Below are 12,574 nucleotides of genomic sequence, written 5' to 3' on the forward strand. Positions count from 1 at the left end.
AATCTGGTTTTCCACAGCTGTCAATTTTGCTGGTCTCATTTCCACTCGATTGCAGGGAGGAAAGCAACAACTGCGCAGTGTCCAGTTTTCCATTCTTTGTCTCACAGCGAGCTGTCAGGATCTGACGTGGTTTGCAGAGCCTCCTCTGTTTGAAGTTCATTTTTTTTTCTTTCTGGCACTTCAGATGCTTTGTGGGCCCCCGAGGTTGAGAACCAGGTTTGTTAGACAGAGAGGTCAGACAAGGGTTACCAATGCTATCGCTGAGAGGCGAACTGTCATCAGCAGACTCAGAAATTATGAACAGAGTGCGGACGGGGAAGCCTCGGTAGCTGGTGCTGCTGCTGGTCCAGAGACACCTGGGAAGAGTGGCAGCTCCTGCCAGTGCTGTGGCTGTTTCGGAGCAGGGGTGGCCCCGGGAGAGGGGTGCATATGGGAACTGTCCCCAGAGGAGAGCACCTGGCAGCTTCTGCTGATGCCAAAGCCCGTTGATGTTGGTGGAAGGATTCCCACTGCTTTGGTGGTCATTGGATCAAGCCCCACCTGCACAATGCGTGTGGGAAGAGGGACAATATTTAATTCTTAGTTACATCATTGCACTCAAGTACACCAGCCTTTCCCATTTTTATACTTCCATACATTTCTGAATGCTTTGACACTGGAGGGTAAAATGTTTCTTCTCCTTTTCCTTTGTCTATCCCCATTTTCTGCCTCTGCTTCCAGCACTTACCAGTGCTCGCTTGGAGAAGGAGGAATAGAGAAGTGGCTTTTTCTATGGCAGATATTGACATATGCTTCTGTCTTTTCTGCCCTACCTATAAGTAAATGCCAACTTTATTTCCCCTTTCTTCAGAAGATGAGTGTGTCATGTTTATGCTGTACTCCTGCCTTGTAGATTTGAGTAGCAGGCACCAGGCATCCTTCGACATCTACAGGAAATCTACCCAGGCAGAAACAGTGGGGGCTGTCATATTGTGGAATAAACTGCACGGTACCAAGGAAGACCCCGGAATTCCTCTTTGGTACCTGGGAAGGTTTTCTTTTCAAGTCATTTGTGTCACGGCAGAAGGAGTTAAGGATGAATTAATTATTTTTGTATTGCTAAAACTGCATCATATGTATTCATACCTGAATCTCCTTCAAAAATGCATGCTGGAGTGGCTACTTACGGTTTCTGTCTATGGTGATCGAACACTATGTATGCGGAAGGTTTCTCAGTAATTTATCACACAATAAAATCTTACTAGAGTGGGAATGACTGTGGTGGTGGCTCACATACATTGATCGATTGTCTGCTCCAAAACACTTAAATCTTGTTAAAATAATAATATGAATAGGTTGCTCAGTAGTAGTAATACATACAACGCTATACAGAATATAAACCAGGCTTACAGATAAACACTCTTGGCATTAAAGAGGTTTTAACCTAAAAGGATGGGACCCATGAGGGGGACATTTTAAGTTTTATCCTACTTTGTAATTGTAAATTCCCTTCTAGCAGGGCCTCATTGGTAACAAGATATATATTGAATTAGCTAAACAGTTAATTGATGAAGCTCTGGCTTTAAAATGAGTGCCTGTAAATAATGGATACAATTCATCTGCGGTGTCCAGTAACACCAGTGAAGTCAGTGAAATTACACCAGGATTGAATTTGATTCCTTCTGTCTTTGCTTATCAGCAATACAACTTGCCCAGACATTTTATGGGGAAACATTTGCCTTAGGCTGTTTATACTGGCTATGCTTAAGATTTGGAAGGGGAGGGGAAAAAAAAGAGCAGCTGTAGGAAGAAATCGCAAAAATACTTTGTGTAATGTTCTACCTCCTTTTTCTCTCTCCCTTAATAACAGGGCAGCACGCTGAGAAAGCGGAAGATGTATGAAGAATTCCTGAGCAAGGTTTCCATTTTGGGTCAGTTGCCCTTTGGACTTGCCTGTTAGTTCCTCTGTTATACGTGTTGGCAGAATGAATTTTGGTCTTTGATGGCACGATGAAAGCAACGGTGGTCAAACAGAAGGTCTCACAGTTGCGTCATTTCCGAAGGAATTGGAGTGTAAAGGGCCCTTTTTAGGACTTGTTTTTCTCATTCTTTAATATGCACTGGACATTTGTTTGAAGGGCAAATCTTTCCTTAAATATGGGAGCAGGCACGCGCTGGTAACCTTTTGGTAGCTGCTGTTGCAATAGAGATCATATGGATAGAGGAGAAAGCAGTGCAGAGATAGAAATTTGTCATAAAGTCTAGTTACCTCCTTCCAGGTGACAGGTGAGAAGCTTTTTCCTGTAAGAATACTGTATTCATGTGCACTAAACAAACTAACCTCACAAATCAAAACAGACTGATTTTTCTTTTCTTCTGCGTATTTTACAGCCCCTGTCTCACATTCTTAAAACATCTGTTTAGCTTCTTGTCCTTGGATTTTGTTGCCCTTTGATTAATGTGATAGCCACGAAATTTGGACATGTTCTTGATGGCCTTCAGTAGGAAAAACAACAAACCCATAATGCCTGACCAATCAATCACCATTAGGAGAACAAAAGCTTCTAATAAGGAGGATAGTGTTAGACAGTACAATGAAATGTTGATGCTGCAGGAGAAACATCATATTTCTGCTGGGGCTATTTTGGGAAAAAAACCAAAAACCAGTACAGGATTAATATGCTATATAACTAAAATACTTATATGTCTGTTTAAACAATTTTCTTTTCTTGTTTATTGTATTCCTCTACCATTTGAGCTTATTTACCTGAAATATGAGAATCTTAGTGAAAATATACTTGAACTTCTGAGAGGTGCTATGCATGAAATTTTCAATTACATTTGTATGCTTAAAGTAAGGCCAAGTATGTTGCTCACTTATTAATGAAGCTTTCATCATTTAAATGCCTTATTTTATGCTTAATTTAAATCTTCCTAAATTAAGAGCACAAATTATACCAAATTACAATGAGTATTTAAAGAAAAAAGGATCTCTGCACCTGCAGTAATGAAAAGCAATTATAACAATGAGACATCTCAAAACAATTTCAGAGTGGAAAGGTTATTCAAAGATGCGCTTCCTTAAACATGCGGTTTGCAATATAATTATATCCTACTTTGTAGTATGGCTTTTCAATCTCAGTAAAAAATGAGGTAGGACTTCAAGATTTGAACCTTTTTTAAGTATGGAAAAGCACCAGACAAAATAATGTATCATTTCAGGAGCACTGAGAATTTAGGTGAAATGTGTAAGGATCTATTTCACATGTCTAAAAAGTAGATGACAGCTGGGAAACAGAAAGGTATTTTAGAAATCTCAACACAGCACCGAGAAGTCAACTTCACTTCATGCCTTAATGTGGTCAGAACTTGGTGATTTCATGGTGAAAAAACCTCTACCTGCTTCTTATATATTTTTTTACAAGGCTTGCATAGTGTCTGTAGCTGGCCATATAACTGTAGGACCCTTTTTTTTTTAAGTCTAAGAATTTTTAGATTATCAGTAGCTGCTTATAGTGTATTCAACAAGATATGAAAAAACCAATTGTTTGAAGTCTTTCTTCTGGAGTTTAATTAAATGTAAAGCCATTAATTGATACGTACAATTTAGAAATTGCAAAAAATTACATATGATCTACTTTATTTGATGCCTGACTTTAACTCTGCAACTAAAACTTCAGGAGTTTATCACGTACAATCTTCTATACTATGCTCTGTTTGCAAGAACCATTAACCAATGTATTTGTAGTGGCACAATTCCCTTCAACAAAAGAGACACTTCGTGACTACAGCTAGAATTAGCTTTGAATTTTTCATAAAGCCAACTGAAGAAGAAGTTTCAAGAGACTTTCTTTTCATTGTTAATTACTGAGTTTATTCTTTTTTTTTTAATGAAAAAGCCTACTCTAGTCTGTATGAAAGAGCTCTATGCTTATTTTTAGTCAAACAGAGCACTTTTTGAATGTTGCATTGACAATATGGCCTTGGCCTTTGATATTAATGCTTCTGCAGCAAAGGCCACAAATAGACCAGGAAAGTGCATTAGTGATTATAGGCGGGGAAAATATTAGAAATAATCATTTCCCAAACAGCAGCAGAAAGTGGCATAAAAACATGATGTGTGTCAGGCAACTCAAAACTTACCCCTGGTGCATTGATCACTTCGATCTGGTTTTGTTACCAAGACTCCGTGTGCACTTCTGAGCTCAGCCAAAAGGCTTTTTAACTGTTAAAGAACAACTCTTTCACCCTTACACAATACTTCTAAGCAATATTTTGAACAAAATGTGAAAACTAGAGTCTGAGAGAACAGCCCAGATCTAATCCTGGTGTCAGGAGCTGTGTCTTGACTTACCATAGTTCAATAATTCATAGTAAGTAAGACTCAGCAGAGCTCTAGTACATGAATTTTAGCCCAGCTTTTTGAGGCAGGGAAGGTTATATCATTATATTATCTGTTTCTTTTAATAACTTTTAAACCTGTCACTTCTTTCAGTCAAATCTGGTAAAAGTACAGAAGTTCAAGTACAATTCATTGTCTTGAATTCTCATGCAAATGGGTAGAGGAGAGAGACACAGGTTGGCACCCCTCCTCTCCCAGGAGGGAGAGAGAAGGCAGGGTGGGTAGAATTCATCCCTTAGCAAACGCAGGAGGAGGAAGGCAGCGGGACAGTGAGCAGCCCTGGACGAGCCGCTGTGCAGCCTGTCTTTTGCCATGTGGGGATTTGTGGCAGCTGCAGGTGGGTGATAGGGCACAAAGGCACAGGAACCAGGCTGTATTAGCTGCATTACTGATTAAACAGACCGGTCATATTTTCTTACTGAAGTTTACTTTGAAGTTTTATAACTTTTCTCTCTAAGTAGGGGAATGAAAAGAAAAACACTTTGTAAGCCATCGTGCTGGCAAATGAAACAGAGGTGTCACTTCAAACATCCATACTGAGCCTCTGGTCCCACTGCCACCCATGCTACCAGGGTCTTGCCCTTGGCTTCAGTGTTGCGTGGTCTCACCCACGGGGGAAGAGTCATCTTTTGGATCGGCACTTCTGCATCGCTTATCTAGCGGGCCATTGGTAACCAGCTGAGGGCAACTCTGGCGAAAAGACAGTAGGACTTGTTCTGACATCAGGTGTGGGATGTGCTAAGAGAGGATCTTGGTGCTCCCATATCACTGGTATCTCCCAACAGCTCCTAGGCTGCTCCAATCCGCTGCAGCATCAGGGCAGCGCGATCAGATCTCAGGCTTAGGGAACTGGAGCCAATTTTTCCTGTCCAACTTTTAAGATTATTATCTGGCTGATTACTAAAGTCTAAGACATAATGAATAAATACATTCATGTTTCCCAACTGGAGGTTCGTGCAAAGTGCCTGGATGAAAGAAATGTTTCTTTTATAACAGAACGAGGCATAGCAGAACTGTCAGTTTAGATACGAATCTTCAGCCAAAGTTAAGAGTCTTTTTATAATAAAGCTTTATGATCTTCAATATTTTAGAGTCCCTGGACAAATGGGAGCGGCTGACAGTGGCTGATGCACTGGAACCTGTCCAGTTCGAAGATGGAGAAAAAATTGTTGTGCAGGGAGAGCCCGGTGATGACTTCTTCATTATTACAGAGGTAAGGTTGGCATCCTGATAAGCTCTGTCATTTCCTGCTAAAGTTCAAGACTTTGTATTAAAGACATTTAGGTTCAGTTTAATCTCTTACTTCAGGATAGATCTGAACTAACTCCACCCAAACCAGGAGAACTGCTCAAAATTCAAATTAATTCAGACACCAGTTCCATGGAAATGTCTTAAGTGGGACGATCCCAGATTTCCAGTAAACTGATGACACAGAGGAATTTTGAGGTGTGTCTAGTGTCTTTACTGTTTGAAGGTTTGTTTTCTACATGAGATTTTTCTTGTTTAAATCACTAATACTTTAACAAGGCTTGCTAGCCACACAGTGCATTGATCATTGTTTCCAAAGGGACTTACAGGGGAAATCACAAACAATCCTGTGAATTGGAGTGAGAGACCTGATCTGAAAATGGATAATTTGTTCTTTGTTTCACCTTAAACTCAGTCCAAATGTCTGAGCCATTTTCTTGTTTACTCTCACACAGGCAGACAGATCTGTCAGGCAGCTGAAAATGCTGACATCTTTTTGGGAGATTATCTGACACTTCAGTTCCACCATTTCACTTTTGCAAACAGATGCTGATGGTGTTTTTCCTCCCTCTCTGACATAAATATTTGGATCCTTGGTATCTTATACAAATACCTAGGTGCTGTGATATAACAAGTTACAAAAAGATATTAGATTCAGACGAAGAGTAACAAGACAGCATTAGGATATAATGGTATATTGAAGTAGGAGCTTTTCAGTAGCAGCTGTCAGTGTTCATACACAAATCTATAGACAGGGAATGACCGTCATACAGCTGCGTGGTGACACTTCAAGTGCAAATCCCAGACCAGATGTTACATGACCAGCAACAAGGCAGTGGTGGCACAGGAACTAGGAGGTAATCTGAATCCCTCACTGTGGGAGAAGGAGGGTGAGATGGATGTAAGGAAGCTGGTATCATTGTGTTGCCTTGCCAGTTGTATGTACACAGAATACATCTCTGGCTCTATCAGGCTGATGTGTTGTGATATGATTTAGGAGGAAAGAGACCCTGCCCTGCTCAGGTCATAAAGGGCTCGTACAGTGCCCATTCCAAATGGCTTAGAGACCAACAGGTTTTTCTTTGATTGCTCCTTATCTGTGGATTTTTGGACAGGTGCCTCTATCCAAGGCAGCCAGAATTTGGTTTGTAATCAATATCTGACACTTAAAATTCCATCCTTCTTTCCTCTTGAGTGTTGGAAATATGTATTTGATTTATGAACATAGTTTTTCTTCTGATGCTCACAAAATTGTCAGTGCAAATAACTGCACCTGTATATCACACAGTTATACACTTAAGGAACTTTAAATATGAGACGAGCAGTGCCCCTTCAAAACAATAGTGTCAGAATAAAAGAGACTAGATATTAGATAGGGATTTTTTTTGTTAATAAGATATTTAGTACATAAGAAAAATTTAGGAAATACAACTTTTTTTTCAGAAATACTGTATTTTTATTTCTACTAGTGTTACTAAGTGTGCTGTTATTCCTTGCAGCAGCATGAGACAAGGAGAACCTAATTTTCTTAGCCATTGAATCCCATGTGGAAAATTGGCAGCTTGCTTAAGAATTACCAAGGGCCTTTATTTTCCCCCTCTTGATGGAACAGCTGTTAAGACTTGAATGGGTAGAAAAGTATTAACCCTGCATGCTGCATAATCATAAAGTATCTGCTCACCTCACCCTTCCACTATAAATCTAACATAGTTTCTCACTTTGGAAATTGCCTATATTTTTCTACATTAAAGAATGAACATCCAGTATCAACTATTTCTTGTGCTGCAGTAGTATTTGTGCCCGCTTACACATAGTTTAAGCTTTGTATTTTAAACCTGATTTCACAGGAGTTTACATCTTTGATGTTAAACTTTTCTGCAGGAGAGTTGATGTGAGCCGCCAGGAACACATTATTCTACAAACTGGTTGAAAGTAGTTTTGGCTGGTTTGTTGTCACAATATGTTGAAAAGTCATTAGCTTCTTTCAGATGTTTTTTGATATTTGTGGCCTTATAATTCAAAACACTCAAAATGCAGCCAATTTGTTTGGCTTCTATATATGCAGAAACCATTTCATGTATCACCAGAATGAAGCCTCCTTTTATGTCCAGTAGTACAAAGCTAAACTTTGCCACATAATTTTTTGGCAAGGTACTAATTTATTATAAACCATGTCATTCATAGCATGCCTTAGACAAATCAGTTACCAATTTACAAAGCTGTGGGGCACCAGCATCACAAATGCTGGTTCCAAGTGGGATCTTGTGACTGTTGTCATAAAAAGGTTCTCTAAGACACCCAGAATTCACACATGGATTTTAAATTGTTAGCACAGTTTTGTATGAACTTCATAAATTAATCATTCATTTCCGGATAGCCTGCAATGCTGTGTTCCTATGTGACATCCCTTTGGGATACCATCTTTTAAGTATATTGGCCCTGCAGGATGACATAGCCTATAAGTGAATTGGCACCTTCAGGATTTGCAGACCGAAGTGCAACCATTAAAGCATTTTGAAAGAGAGACTTCTAGCCTAGGTGATGATCAGAACAGCAATTCCTGCTTTAAACCAGGATATCATCCTGGTTAGTATGGACAAGAATATTTAGTCTCCCCCTTCTGTCAAGCAAACACATTCACCTTTTCCCCTTTTTTCTTGGTATAACCTTTTTTTGTGGCTTTCTGTCCACTGTCTTGTCTCCAGTGTTGCAGAGGTTGTAGCAGGGTGCAGGTTATTGAGGTACAGGCTGTATGCATGAAAATGCTACAGTGCCCCATGGAGAGCAAGGCTGCAGCAGGAGCTCAGCTAAATTATTAGAATAACAGAAAATATGCACAGGGAAGAGTCACAGAAAACCAGGGTTTTTTAAGTTCACTGCTCACAAAGCTGTTTATGGTTAATTTTTTGTTAAAAAGTCTAATGAGAAAGGTATTACCCTGAGATTCCAGGACAGCTACAGTTTTTCTGCCATCCTAAATCTTCACAGGCACCAGTAAGATGTTTACTTGCAGTAGGCTGGGTGCATTTCCATTTAAATCTCAAGCAGCCTTCAACAAGATTTAGTTTTAATATTTAAAGGCTGTGATTTTTTTCCAGAGATAGAACTATTTTAATGTTTATACCATATTCTTTAATTTGAAGATAGGATCAGAAGTGAATGTCTGCTTACAAAAGCAAAGTAACCGCTTCTGTGAGATTGATTTACTGCACTTGAAACTGGTAATTAAAAAAAAAAAAAGAAAAAAAGAAGCAGCCCTGCAGTTTCTGTATTTTCAGCTATTTCCAGGTCTTATTTTCCCGCTCTGGGTTTCACACAACAAACTCGGGCTTTCCCAGACCAGACAGATGTGGAATGTATCTGCTGGATTCCAAGGTCATGGAATTATCCCATATGAGATTCCTGGCACAGAGGTGAAAAACTTTAAGCACCATGAAACAATTGTTGCCATAAAGAATTATATTTTGGCAAGCGTAAATCATAACAGATGTACAGTTTCTAACAAATAAATTTGCAGTTGTATTGTACACTGCCACACTGTGTACCCAGCAGTAGGGAGGATTTATTCATCTGACTTCAGATAACACAAATATTTTTAGCTAGTATTTTAAAGTGGTAGCTTGCAAAGGCATGTGAGCTTTGCAGAGTTAAATATCCCAGCAAATGTTAAGTCCTTTTAAATGAAATGCCACTTGAACGGGGTCTGATTTTATTCCTGACTCGTGCTTTGCCACTGACTTCAGTTCGAACAGTAGTTCAAACTAGTGTAGTAGTGCTCTGGAACTGGAAAGAAATAAGGTTTTTGCTGTTGTCTAGGTTACTGAAAAAGGTAGTGACAATAGTATTAAAAATAGCAGTTATGATCATGTACCACTCTCTTAAGTTCAGCTTCGAACTTGGCTGGGTGGCACAGCACCTCGAAGAAACTCCGTAACGCAGCTGCCAAAAACGCGGGGACCTGCAGCCGTGAAGTGCCCTGCTGGGTTTTCCAGCTCCCACCCCTCCCCATGTCAGATCATTTGGATCTACTTGTCGTGACCAAGCACCATATACGGCACATGGATATTGTCACGAGACTCCACTGACTGTGCTCAGGGAGTCTTTTAATCTCAGCTGCATGCTGAGAGCTTGCTGAACTGCTGCCATATGGCCCTAATACTCCATAAAGTTTGACATGGCCTAAGAAAAATGCATGCACAGACACAAACGTACGCAGGTGTAGGAGGAGAGAACAGCAAAAGGTTTATAATAGTGCCACACTGCGCCTGAAGAGCACAGCTTGTAACTGTCCTTTAAATGTGCTCTTCATAGCCTGTCATCTCTTTGGAGGACAGTTCGGTTTAAGTGGTGCAGAAAGCAAAGAAATAAAACCGCGTGAGAAGCAAAACACTTCCAATTAATAGTTGGTCGAGTTGCTCAGCAATAGCATGCAGCAGCCTAAAAATAAAAGACCTAAAAATAGAAGATAATTCACAGGAGAAAATTCAAGGAGAAATGGACCCATTGTATCAAGTAGTTTCACATTACATTTTTGGTTTTAACTTTAAAAACTAGTATATTTTATTGTAGATTAGTGCTAAGTTACAGGGGGTAGTTGCACCCTCCTCTGCTAGTCCTTTGTGAAAAGCACTTCAAAAAAAGCTGGGGATTTGTGTTCTTTGTTATTATCCTGCTGGTTAGAGAGAAGGCAGAGTCAGGGCATCTGATTTTCAGTCTCACCTGTATTAGCAGTCCAGTCTGTGGGCAGAGCGATACCCTCCTTTTTTGACCGTTAGTGGGAATAATCCTAATGACACTTCATAAAAGTAAGCAAAAGCTTAATGGGAAAAGGCATAAAGTATCTGTCAGTACTGAAACCAGGCAATGGGAATAGCAGAACTGGCAAATAAGAGAAACATTTTCATTCATAGTGCAGGAATCCTTCCAGAATTAATGCATAGAGCTGCCCGATTGACAAAAGTAAATAAAATTAGTTGGTAATGATTATTTGTCCAGCACTATTCTTGGCTGATTACATTGAAAACAGTCCTGTAATCCTCAGGGGGCTGCTAGCTTTCATGCTGCTGTTGACATTTCAAGTCAGGGCCACAAACTAGTTCCAGTCTGGGCAGGATCCGCTGTGAGTTCTTGCTGAGAGTGTACTTGAGATACTGTCCTCTAGGTGAAATCAGTGTTTCCAGCCCTGTTGACACTCTTGGCATGCTATGGAGCGTCTCTGCACAAATGCAGTTCAAAGCCTTGTTAGGTGGAACAGTGTTTGTAAACTCTTCCTACCATGGTAACATGCACCAACAGAGGAAGGTCCTCAGTCTAACTCAGAAGGGTGCTCCATTCTTCACAGAATTGGGCCTTTTTGTTGGAAAAGTCGACCTGAGTCTTAAATTGCACAACAAGCATCTGAAGATTTATGATTTAAAAGCTCCTGAAGAAGGAAAAGAAAAAAAGAAAAATAATAGCCCAATTGTTTCCTGCTCTAAATTGTTGCTCTTTGACTTTCTAACCCAAGAGAGACCCCGTTTGGCACCTACCCCTGCGACAGGCTGGAGAACTACAAAGTAAACTTCTTCCGTATGGTTAATGAAGTCACTGCCTTAGGCACACTCTGCTATCACACCTGATAATCTCTTTAAAAACACGGTGTGATTAATTATTAATTAGGAAGATGAATGTTGTCTAGAAAAGGAGTTTCAAAGGCTACAATCCGAACTGCTTAGTGTTACCGGGATTTTGTTGATACCGAAAATGTTTGTCAAAGGCAGTCTACAGCGACTTCTAATATACCTAATAAACAAAATATACCAAATAAACAGAGCCAGCAGTCACTGAGGGCTCTGTACTTTATTTATTTTTAACTGCAGAGACGTTGTTTCCCATAGAGCTTGTACAGGAAAGGTACGTTCAATTTTCTTGATACCACCTAGTTGTGCTGGAGCAATAGTGTTTCCCTTGGCCCTGCTTCAAAGTTCATCTGTGTTCACAATGGCATTTTTAATGGCCAGCTGACGTCAAAGATTGAAAGTTAGGTGTGTGATTGGGTCCCATCCTAACTAGGGATGGAGGTGAAGTATTTTGCTGAGTCAAAGGGACTAAAACGTCAGCTTAGTCCAGTTCTTGTTAAACTCAGATTAACTTTGACTTCTGTGGGCAGTGGATCAGGCTGCATATACATGCAATATCCATATACATGTAATCTTGAGCGTATCCTTATCTCTCCTCTGTCAGAAGGGGAAGTGTTTCGTAGGAAGCAACTGGCTGCTCCCCTTCTTCCCACCAGCCATGGAGGACCTGTCAGTGACTGCAGGTTTTGGCCATTCCTTCCAACTCTTTTCTCTGGCCCCACTAATAACCACTGCAATGCAGTCGCCTATGGTGAATTCTCCAAAATCTGAAACCTCAGAAGTGATGTATGATGGAGCATTTTCTTAACAATTTTGTGAAACTTCAGATTAGCCAATATTTCTAGTCTATTTTAGAACTTTGCAGATTTTGTTCCTCATTTGTGGCAGAAACCAGGACAACTGTATGTAAATTCTGTGAGTTGCTATGAACCCAGAGACTGGAGAATAATGTATAATAGTTTAAAAAAGTACAGTTAAAAAAATACTGTCAAACCCAGTCATGACTCAATCTTGAGTCCACAATCAGAATTAAGTCCTCTTGCATCATCCCTCTCCAACACCATTAAGATCAGCTAGCTTTTATATTATGAAAATGAAGCTTTTTAAAAAAGAAGTCTGATGGGTAGGAAAACAATGTAAAAGCAATGCACACAGCCAATAATTTCTTACGGAAAAAAATTCTCACCTGGATTGGCATATCCATGTAGTATGACCAAATAATTTTGGGAGTTGTAATGACTATGGTATACAACATATGTAACCTTTTAAGCGTCTCATTTTATCTTAGCTACTTATCTGTCTTACATGAACATCTCGTGAACTTCAC

The 12,574-nt window shown here is 39.9% G+C and overlaps 1 protein-coding gene across 1 annotated transcript in view; it reads left to right on the plus strand.

Annotated features, from left to right (window-relative positions):
- The window catches only part of PRKAR1B (protein kinase cAMP-dependent type I regulatory subunit beta), a 99,825-nt gene that overhangs the window by 73,421 nt on the left and 13,830 nt on the right, over nucleotides 1-12,574 (plus strand). Inside the window, exons 8-9 of the mRNA XM_059826204.1 lie at nucleotides 1,850-1,910; nucleotides 5,473-5,594. Of these exons, the coding sequence (XP_059682187.1) occupies nucleotides 1,850-1,910; nucleotides 5,473-5,594 (183 nt within the window). The remainder of the gene's footprint in view (nucleotides 1-1,849; nucleotides 1,911-5,472; nucleotides 5,595-12,574) is intronic.

The sequence above is a fragment of the Gavia stellata genome, chromosome 18 (genome assembly GCF_030936135.1).
Source record: "Gavia stellata isolate bGavSte3 chromosome 18, bGavSte3.hap2, whole genome shotgun sequence".
Taxonomy (NCBI): Eukaryota; Metazoa; Chordata; class Aves; order Gaviiformes; family Gaviidae; genus Gavia; species Gavia stellata.